Here is a 10961-nt window from a genome sequence, read left to right on the forward strand (position 1 = left end):
GCAGCTCTTTGAACTATTTCTTCATAAGTATTGTAGGAAACTTTCCAAGAAACTGCACCTGACCAGAGGGAAATCAAGGCACAGCCATGGTTTGTTAGGATTTGCTTGATCCTAATGAGTCCCGTGGTGCATTTGGAGCTGAGCCCTTGAACCTCAGGGCCTGAGAGGAGATTGCACAAACCTTTCCAAGAGTCCAAGTCAGAGGAAAAACCCAAAGTGTCTCCAAGCATTAATGGGTCCCACTGAGGTCCATCCCCAGCACAGGCTCCTCATGGACTCCTTGGAGGAGAGAACTGGAGGCCAGGATTGCACAAAAACCTCCCAGGGACTCAGTGTGGGAAGGAAAATCCAAAGTAGCTGAAAAAGCCCTGAGTATCTCAAAGTATTGATGAGCCCCACTGAGTGTCAATGCAAAGCTCCCAAGGGACTCGTTAAAGCAGATAATTGGGGCCATGATTGCACAAACTTCTCAGAGACTCAGGGTGGGAAGGAAAAAGGAAAGTGCCTTAAGAACCTGAAGTACCTTGAAGCATTAATGAGCCCCACTGAGTGTTGTTACTGACAAAGCCTCTCAAGGGACTAATTACAGCAGATAATTGGAGGCCAGGATTGCACAAAGCTCTCAGAGACTCCAAAGCAAAAGCCAAAGTCCTTTGAAAAAGCTGCAGTCCCTGGAGCATGAAGGAGCCCCCAGGGCCATTCCTGAGCAAGGCTCCTCAGGGACTCCTTCCAGTAGATCCCTGAGGCCACTGGCATGTGGGCTAGGGGGGGATGCTGAGGGCAGGCCAAGGGGGTGACAGTGGCCAGCCTTGCTGGGGCTGTGCCAGGAGGCCCCAGGGCCTCAGGACAAGGTGTCTCCTCACAGCCCTTGCTGGCACAGCATTGGCTGCTGTGGCCCAGGGCACCAAGCCTTGGCTTCTCTTTGTCCCCAGCTGTCATCAGTGCCTCCAGTTCTCTGCTCTGCCTGGGGCCTGGGGACACTTTCTCTGTCACATCCCTCACTGGGACCCATTAAAAGTGAAAGAAACTTTGGAGTTGGATTCTGACTTGGAGTTCTTGAGAGCTTTCTTCCCCTCCCTGTCAGGGACTGATGTTCAGGGCCTCAGCACAAAGCCCCAAGAGGCTCATTAAAGTCCTGCTGCTGTGTCTGTGCTGCTGAGCTGGGCCACGCTCCTGGCACAGAGGCAGCTCCTGGAAACCAAGAAGAGCTTCAAAAGCACATTTCTCTTGCTGAGCAGCTCTTCTGCCAGCCCAGCAGGGCTGGGGCACTGCCTGCAGCCACCCTGGGCACAGCCCAGAGGCACAGAGAGCTTCAATCAGTCAGGGCTGGGAAGGTGCTGAGAAGTGCCTGGGGCAGAATCCCTGCCAGCCCTTGGCACAGGAAGCCTCTGGCTGCAGGACAATGCAGCTGCAGCTCCTGGAGGCATCTCCTAAAGCTGGAACATGCCAGTGCCTACAGACTCTGTGAGTACATTCTCTGCCTGTCCCTTGTGCAGAGCAGCCAGGGGTGCCCAGGGCTGTCCTGCAGAACAGGGTCCTGCAGCCCAGGGCGCTGTGCTGGGGCAGGGACTCTGCTGCCTGCCAGGGACAGCTCTCAGCCGGCCCGGGGAGCTGCTCCCAGCGCTGGGGAGAAGCTGTGGGGGGAAGGAACCACCCTGAGCAGGGCAGGGGCTGCTGCTGAGAGGGGCTGTGTGGGGCAGGGCTGCTCCCAGCTCCAGTCCTGCCTGGGCACAGCTCCAGAGGACACTTCCCAAAAGAAGGTGAGCCTGGGATTGATGTAAAGATCAGGAGCTTTCCTGAGACTGTGTTCAATTTCTTTCTTTAAGCAGGGTGGGAAAGCTGGGATGATGACAAAAAGATTTTTGCTTTTTATATATGTTTAATATATTTTTAGATCTGTAAACTATTATTATATAGTTATAAAATGATAATCCTTAATTAACTCTATTAAACTACTATTATATACTTATGTAACTATTATCTTTAATTAATTCTGGTATGTTTCCTAACCTTTCTCTTAGATTTTAGAACTATAATCTCATCTTCTAAATAGATTTCTGAAATACTGTATAGTCTTATCATCAGGGAGAGGAGCTACAAGAAGAACATTTTGTTTTTTAACCAGAATATGAACAGTCATAAGAGAAAGTGGGGCAAAGAATCCCTTGGACCTACTCCAGTGGGTTGACCCTGGGGTGTGTAACTGGGGCAGCTGAATCTCCTATTGAATGTTTCTGTTAAATATCCTAATGAATTAATCTTAATAAATTGCTGAAATAAGGGGCCAGGTGTGCCTCATCCCTACTGGGACACCTGGAAGTTTCCAATAAAGGTCTGGTTTTTACTTTACTGTTCTAACACTGTTGCAAAGGTTTGGGGTTTTTTTCTCTTTTGATTATAGACAACAGGGGGATGAGAGAAGCAGAAGAGGAATTGTAATCCCAGAATCACAGAACATTCTGAGTTGAAAGGGACACACCAGGAACAGCAAAGTAATGTTGGAACATTTACAGAGATGCCAGAATTGTAAGTTTGGGTGCTCAGTCTCTCTGCTGGGAGGCTCCTAAACAGCCTAAATGCACTGCTCTGATATTGTCATTGGTATCTGGGGCTCTCAGGGAGGCTCTGGCATCTGCAGCAGCTGAGTCAGGCCCTGCCCTTGGGATTGCTGCCAGGCAGGTGTGTCCATGGGAATGGGGTGTCCCAGCTTCCCTGTGACCTGTGGGGCTGTGGGCAAAGCAGTCCATGGCAAAGGGGAATGAGCTGAGCCCCCTCCCTGAGATCCCATCATGGGCACACCTGGGGATCTCCTTGCTGTGTCCTTCCAAGCTCTGAGCTGCCCTCCTGGCTGCAAATCTGTGCCAGAGCCTCTCAGAGTTCCCTGAATGTCCCACGGGGAAGGGCAGAGATGCCACAGCTGAGGAAATGCTGTTGGCTCTGCCAAGGGAGCCGTGAGTGTCCTTGGCAGAGGGGGGTGCTGAGACCTTGCCCAGAGACCTTTAGAGAGGGTGAGACATTCAGGGATCCCTCTGCTCTGGGCAGGGTCTGGTTTATGCCAGGGTGACACGGGAGTGTGACTGTGCTCTGATTCCAGCCAAAGGTGCAAACCCAGCGCAGTTGGGAACAAGCCCATCCAGCCCCTCACCTTCCCTAAGCCACAGGGAATCCTTTGCCTCTCACATCTCTCAGTGGGAAATTCTGAGTGCAGCAGAAATGCTGGGGATTTCTGACCTCAGAGAACCAGGAATGATCTCTGGGCAGTAAAACAATTCCTAAAACCAACTCCTGCTATACTTTAGAAGTGTGTGTGCAGATGGCAACAAGCCCTTCTGCATTAGGAGTGATTCCCCTGACAAATCCTGAATTTCCAGCCTTTTCCCTCTCCTGCATGGCCACAAACCCAGGGCAGCAGGGCAGGGATGGCTCCTGGAGAGCCCCCAGGCACAGGCCTGGCTGCTCCTGGCACACTCAGACAGCACAGCTGGAGCTCAGTCAGGGACCTGGGTGAAGATTTTCCCAGAGCAGGAACAAGGCTGGGTGAGTCACAGTCTCTCCTGATTTGTCACTGCTCTTTTTCTTCATGAACAGGTCCCCATGTGCAGCCACAGCAAATGTCCAACAGCAGCTCCATCAGCCACTTCCTCCTGCTGGCATTGGCAGACACGCGGCAGCTGCAGCTCCTGCACTTCTGCCTCTTCCTGGGCATCTCCCTGGCTGCCCTCCTGGGCAACGGCCTCATCATCAGCGCCGTAGCCTGCAGCCACCACCTGCACAGCCCCATGTTCTTCTTCCTGCTCAACCTGGTCCTCACTGACCTGGGCTGCATCTGCACCACTGTGCCCAAAGCCATGCACAATTCCCTCTGGGACACCAGACACATCTCCTACACAGGATGTGCTGCACAGCTCTTTTTCTTTCTCTTCTTCCTTGGAGCAGAGTTTTCCCTCCTGACCATCATGTGTTACGACCGCTACGTGTCCATCTGCAAACCCCTGCACTACGGGACCCTCCTGGGCAGCAGAGCTTGTGCCCACATGGCAGCAGCTGCCTGGGCCAGTGGCTTTCTCAATGCTCTCATGCAAACAGCCAATACATTTTCCCTGCCCCTGTGCCATGGCAATGCCCTGGACCAGTTCTTCTGTGAAATCCCACACATCCTCAAGCTCTCCTGCTCAAACGCAAACCTCAGGGAACTTGGGCTCATTGCAGTCAGTGCCTGTGTGGTACTTGGCTCTTTTGTGTTCATTGTTTTCTCCTATGTGCAGATCTTCAGGGCTGTGCTGAGGATCCCCTCTGAGCAGGGACAGCACAAAGCCTTTTCCACCTGTCTCCCTCACCTGGCTGTGGTCTCTCTGTTCATCAGCACTGCAGCATTTGCTTACCTGAAGCCCCCCTCCATCTCCTCCCCATCGCTGGATCTGGCAGTGTCAGTTCTGTACTCGGTGGTGCCTCCAGCCCTGAACCCCCTCATCTACAGCCTGAGGAACCAGGAGCTCAGGGCTGCAGTGTGGACACTGATGACTGGATGGTTTCGGGAACATTAAACTGCTGGCCAGTTTCTCCAAATCACTTGTAGTAAAAGTAATCTTTGATAATTCTTAGTGGTTTCATATTGGATGTTTTCTTTGTTTTACTTTTTAGAACTTCTCCACAATAAAATATCATTGTTCCTGTCATTTCTCATTTTGTTTCTCTCTCCGTCCTCCCTGTTGCCACAGACTGTGTCAAAGAGGGGCTGCACTCTTGCTGGCTTTAAAGGAACTAAAGGATCTCCCAGCAAAGTTTTCTCCAGAGATGCCCCTTTTGTTCCCTTCTCTGGAGCTGCAGCAGCAGTGTCTGTGTGCAGAGCTGGGGGCAGATCAGTGCTGGCACAGCAGCTGTGCCCAGGAGCTGCAGCACTTGGTGTTGCCAGTGCTGCTCCCGTGCCACTGCCCCGCTGCCCTCCTGGCCCTGGTGTTGCTGCAGGGCCTGAGTGCTCTCGGGGCCGGGCACAGCCCTGGGGGTGGCAGTGCCGGGGCTGCAGCAGGGACAGGCCATGGGCACTGCTGGGGCAGCGCTGACGCCTCAGGGCAGGGCCTGGGGGCTCCAGGCTCCTTGCCCAGGCTCTCTCAAGAACACAGCCAGGCCAAAGCTCAGCACAGAAAACCCCCGTGAGCAGCCCCAGGCTGGCCGTGGGCAGGCTGGGGGCAAACAGCATGGCTGGGGCTCTGCAAGGTCCCTGGGGGAGATGGGAAGGAGCAGCAGAGCAGGGGCTGATCCATCCCCACTGCGCTGGACACCCCAGGGCAGCGTCCCAGAGTGTCCTCATGGAGCTGCCAACAACATCCCCCCTGTGCAGCCCTGGCCTCTCCCCCAGCTCAGAGAGGTGCCGCATCCTTGCAGGCACAGACACGGCAGCACTGGCTCAGGAGCCCCTGTTTGCACTGCCCAGAGCAGGCGTCAGCACCCCCATGGTGCTGCTGTGGGGAGATGAACCTGAGGGAGCACAAATGCCATCAGCCCCTGGGGCCAGGCAGGGCTGGGGGATGGGAGGGAAACCACTCAGGTTTGTCATCGCCTCTGAAGTCACACAGAAAATTTGTTCCCATGAGCTGTGAGTTTCCTGTGTCACTGCAGACCTTGTTGCTCAGAGCCAGGGCTGCCTGGCAGCCACCCCCAAACTGCCCTGAGCATTTCCTTGGCTTCCCCTTTGCTTTCTTTACTCTTCCTGCTCCAGATTTCCTATTCATTTTGATTAATAACCCCAGCTCCCTCATCTGCTCCTCACAGGACTTGTGCTCCAGACCCCTCACCAGCCTTGTTGCCCTTCTCTGGACACGCTCCAGCCACTCCATGGCCTTCCTAAATTGGGGGCCCAGAACTGGACACAGCACTCGAGGTGCTGCCCAACCAGTGCAGAGTAGAGGGGAGGAATCCCTGCCCTGCTCCTGCTGGCCACACTGTTCCTGATCCAGGCCAGGGGCCATTGGCCTCCTTGGCCACCTGGGCACACTGCTGGCTCATGCCCAGCCTGCTGTCCATCAGTGCCCCAGCTCCCTTTCTGCCTGGCTGCTGTCCAGCCACTCTGTCCCCAGCCTGTAGCACTGCAGGGGTTGTTGGGGCCAAAGTGCAGGACCTGGCACTTGGACTTGTTAAACCTCACCTTGTTGGATTTGGGCCCTGGATCCAGCCTGTCCAGCTCCTTGTGCAGAGCCCTCCTACCCTGCAGCACATCAACACTCCCAGCCAACCTGGTGTCACCACGGTTCCATGGGGCCCTGGAGTGTCACAATGGTCTCCAGGATTCCATGAGGACTCCCAGCAATCCGATTTTGGATCATACTGGGAGTGGCTGGACTCATACTGGGAGTATCTGAGAATGACTGGGAACACACCATGCACATCATCCCCCATACTGGGGGTGACTGGGAGCAACTGGGAGCACGCTGGGAGCCAATGGCATCATACTGGGACTGACTGGGTTGATCTAGCCAGAGGCAACTGGGACCATCCTGGGAGTGCTGCCTTGTGACAAGGATCATACTGGAGCTTACTGGGCTCATACTGGTGTTGAAAGGGAACAACTGGGATCTCTGAACACCAAAGGTACCTTTCCTGCTCACTGAAGAAGGAGCTTCCCAGTATCCATGTGTGAGGGGACCTTCACCTGAACCAGATGCTGTTAGGAGAAAAAGCTGCCTGTGCTGGAAAATCCCACACAACAAGTCAATGCCAAGAGAGCATTTTGCTTTCACAACTTCCCTCCTGGAGCCAGTCCTTTTGGATCACACAGCAAGCAAGAGAACAGCACAAAATACAAGGCTGTGTCCAGTTTTTGGCTGGATCAGCAAACAGAAGGAGGAGTGCCAGGTTATACTGGCACAGACTCTTCTCCTCTGGGGAACAGAACCCCCCCAGGCTCCATTCCAAATGCTGTGCACACCCTGCTGGCTACAAACAACCCCTTCTTTAAGAAGTTGTTGGCAGGAGCTCTCCCAAATAAATGGCATCTTAATGGCAATTTTCTTTCAAAATCACCTCTGTTCCAAAGGAAGAACAGAAAGCCCACAGCAATCCCAAAGGCACATATGGTGCACCTGGGGAAATCCTCGACTTAGGGGCCCAGTGGGTTAAAAAATACCCATCAGAAGCCCCAGAGTGCTGAGTGCAAACTGCAGCAACCACTTGCTGGATCATTTTGGCTGTGCTGCACACACCTGCAGACTGTCTGTCCCCCTGCCAGGACAGAAGGACACCCATCAGGGGCTGGGCTGGCTGCTGAGAATGCCTCGGGCAGGAGGATCCTCAGGCAATGAGCAGGTGCCCAGAGCCGCTCTGACACTGAGGCCTCTGTGCCCCACAGCAACGGGAACACCACAAGGACACGGCAATGTTCCTGTGACATCACAGCAGCAGCTCCCCCAAAAACCGCCTGGAAGGTTCTCCTGGGTCACCAAGGAGCACAAAGGATCCTCAGAGGGCACAACCTATTGCTCAAGGGATCCAAGAGGAACTCAGAAAATGCAGCAAATGAGGACACCCCACAGCCCAGCCTGAACACTGAGAAGGAACAAAGATGTGACCAAACCAATGGAAACACAACTTTTGGTCACTGATGCTTCTGACTAAAACCAGCAAGGCTTGTTTCATCTGGGATCTTTGTTCTAGTTCTAGAAACAAGGAAGGTTCTCTACTGTCAATGTACAGAAAGCAGGAACTTGGGGGAAAGAAGGCTGAGAGTGCCAAAGCCTTGTGTGACTCCTTGGACATCCTGTGGCTGAGGGTGTCCAAGGCAATGGAGTCACAAGCGGGGTCCCTGCCCTCCCCACTGACAGCTGCCATCTCTCCTTCAGCCCCACACGTGTCTCCAACAACCTCCTGTCAAGGGCCTCCATCCACACATTCCATCAGCAGCCACAGATCCTCATCCACGAGGTCACCCAGCATCCCTGAGGCCACAGCAGGGAGTGCTCCTGGCATCTGGTAGAGCACTGTGGCTTTCCTGGGATCCTTCTGGTGCCTGTGGCTGAGAGGAGTGGGGTGGATGGAACCAGGACGGGTCACAGATCAGCAGCCCCACTGCAAGCAGTGCTTTCTCCTGCTGTGTGGGGACCGTGGGGTGACTGATATTGGGACTCCTCTGGCTTTGGCTCCTGCAGACCACACAGTGGCTCAGACACTGGGCTGAGGGAAGGGGTGCCATGGAAACCCAGCACAGGCATTTCTCTTTGGAGAGGGGGTTCTGCAGGGAGAAGGGAGAAGAAGAGACTTTCCTGTCTGCTGAGATTCCCCCTCCTCCTTCAGCAGCCATTCCACAGTCCATCAGTACCAGAGTTCATAGGATCACTTCCATGCCAGGGAGCACAAGGCACTCAAAACTGAACCCTGCCAGAGCCCAGCCCTGCCTGCCCATTTGGAGGGTGTGGGGGAATGGAATTTCAGCAGGAGCTGACCCACAATGATACTTTGCCACTGGTGGGTTTCTCACAGCCTTAGAAGGAGTTTGAGATCTCTGTCCCCAACACCTGCTCACCCTTCAAGTGCACACACGTGCCTGGGGGCAATTCAGGTTCCCTGGAGTGGTGGCTGCTTCCCTTGGAAACAGGAGCTGTTGTCTTTTCCAGTGTGCTTAACTCCCTTCTACCTATTAAAAAGTGGGTGAGTAAAGGAAATGACCCTGGAGAAAGGGGACCAGAAACTGGGAAAAATGAAACATATCTAATTACAAATGACATCTCTTTCATTTATTTCTTTAGTACTAATCTATTACTACAAACAAAAACTTGTTTCTGAGGTGATTGTTGGGATTCGGGGCTTTATTTCTTGTTCTTGTTGTTATTATTATTTATTAGTATTACTTTTCATTGTTAAGACTTTTAAATCTTAGACATGAATAACAATGGCTGGATGTCTCTCACTGGGAAAATTCCCTTGCTTTTCTCACTGGGATTAAACTCTACAATAAACTCCAAGTTGCCAGTGGATTCAAAAGACAGGAAATCCTTTTAATGATGGGTTTGGTGTGGTTTGGAGCTGGGGAAGGGTCTCATCCCTTCCCAGAGGTGCCCCAAGCCCGCTCTGCTGCCACATCTGCACTCGCGGCCCCTCACGGCTGCTCTGCCCTGGGGACATGGTGGGACCCCTCCTGCCAGGGCTGAGGCTCCTCATGGCCCTTCACAGCCCCTCATGGCCCCATAGACCCTCTCATGGCCCCATAGAACCTCTCATGGCCCCATAGAACATCTCTTGGCCCCTCACAGCCCCTCATGGCCCCTCACAGCCCCTCATGGCCCCACAGAACCTCTCATGGCCCCATAGAACCTCTCATTTCCCCTCACGGCCCCTCACAGCCCCAGGGGCTCCTCCCAAAGGAGAAGGGGTCGGGCCCTGCTCACTCTCCTTTTATTTCGGTCCCTTCACAGCGCCAAGTAAAGAAAGGCTGAATGGAGCCTTTCCCCAGCGTTTCCCTCGGGGTTCATTGCGGGCTGAAGCTCTGTGCTGGCGCTGGCCCCAGCACCAACATCCCTGCAGCCCCCAAGGCCTTTGCTGTCCCCCCGTGTCCATTCCCTGTCCCCGAGTCCCGCCCGGCTCTGGCAGCAGCAGCAGCCGCAGCGCAGCGGGCGCAGGCCCGGCCCGGCCGGGGCTCCCGGCCAGGAGCAGCAGCAGCGCCGGCCCTTCCCACCTGCTCCTGCCTCGGCTTCCCAGGGCTTTTGCCAGGGCAATGCTGGACTACAGCAACAATCCCCCACAAACAGCCCTGATTCCTCAGGGCCCGCCTCTGCTGCCCTCAGCCAGCCCTCAGAGGAAGAAAGGATCGGGTTCCAGCGCTGTTTTCAGCCCTGTTTTACTCACCCTGAGGTGACAGCAGGAGGCTGTTGGTGCCCTGGCCTTGGCAATTGTAGATCCCGGCTGCTCTTGCCCCTCTTCTGCTTGCCACTTGAATTTTAGCAGTACAGCTGCAATTGCCTCTTTCAATCAGTGCTACCCACTGTGCTTTTGTCACAGGGAACTCAGGATTTTTGTTTCAGCCATCATGATCAGTAGAGATCAAAATGCTCCCAAGTCCCTGAGCACTAAGTCGAGGGGAATTAAAGCCACACAGGTCACATTTGCAGTGCTCAAACACAGCCCTGTTGCTGCTGCTGCTGCTGAAATAGAATCAACTGACAGAGGCCATCACAGAAATTGCCTCTGCAGTGGCAAATAAAATGAAAAAATCCACCAGGAGAAAGAAAAACCAGAACTTCCCAACTCGCTTCATTGTTTCTTCTGAGCAGCAGAAGAAAAAGGAACAGGGCACCTTTCAGGCAGCTCCACAAGCTCAGGGTTCTCATTTCATTGGGAATCTGAGATGCAATTGGCCTTGTTAAAAGGATAAAAGCAAAGGGAATGAATTGGGAATTATTAGGATAAAATGACCCTTCTTACACACAAAGTTCACCAAGTCATTCCCTGCATTTCTCCTTTTCACATTCTTTCTCTCATCCACTGAGAGCTCCAGCTTATCATGTTCTGCTGCTTATCATCACCTGATTGTGCTCTTGATTTCTCCCAGTGCAAGAGATGTAGAATCATCTCAACTGAACACAGAAACAAACTCCCTCTGTCAGCCCATCTTCATGTTCCAGATCACTTTCCAGATGTCCATGGGGCTGTTGGAATGATGAGCTCTCCACTGCTGGCTGCAGGCTCTGGAGATTCTTTCTCCACATTCAGCCAGGCTTGTATTCCCCAACAATTCCTGGTAGCCCATCATGTTTTCTTTGGGTAGAAGAGGAACAATGAAAACCTCACCAATGGCACAACTCCCCTGTCCACAAGGAAAAGAAAGAACAAGTTGTCAAGTTCTTCAAACATTTGTCCTGCTTTGCTGCAAGAGTTGTGCTGCACTCACAGTGTGGGAAGCCAAGAGAAGCTGCAGCTGGGGGCACATCTTGTGACAGGAGCTGTGCCTTGTTCTCCAGGACAGGTTTTTGGGAAGA

At 53.4% G+C, this 10961-nt stretch overlaps 1 protein-coding gene across 1 annotated transcript; it reads left to right on the plus strand.

The window, feature by feature from the left end:
* The first annotated feature begins 624 nt into the window (after positions 1–624).
* LOC111946156 (olfactory receptor 14J1-like) lies at positions 625–4676 on the plus strand. Its single transcript, XM_086874295.1, has 3 exons — positions 625–1464; positions 2402–2526; positions 3589–4676. The coding sequence occupies exons 2-3, from the start codon at positions 2496–2498 to the stop codon at positions 4542–4544; spliced, it is 987 nt and encodes a 328-aa protein (XP_086730421.1). The 5' UTR covers positions 625–1464; positions 2402–2495; the 3' UTR covers positions 4545–4676.
* Positions 4677–10961: the final 6285 nt, after the last annotated feature.

The sequence above is a fragment of the Cyanistes caeruleus genome, unplaced genomic scaffold (assembly GCF_971803275.1).
Source record: "Cyanistes caeruleus unplaced genomic scaffold, bCyaCae1.hap1.1 HAP1_SCAFFOLD_188, whole genome shotgun sequence".
Taxonomy (NCBI): domain Eukaryota; kingdom Metazoa; phylum Chordata; class Aves; order Passeriformes; family Paridae; genus Cyanistes; species Cyanistes caeruleus.

What these genes read in the sequence shown, in the direction of transcription:
- LOC111946156 (XM_086874295.1), top strand. Translation starts at nt 2,496, where the DNA reads ATGTTGGAACATTTACAGAGATGCCAGAATT. An exon ending in TTTACAGAGATGCCAGAATT is followed by an intron (nt 2,527 to 3,588) that starts GTAAGTTTGGGT and finishes CTTCATGAACAG; the next exon opens with GTCCCCATGTGCAGCCACAG.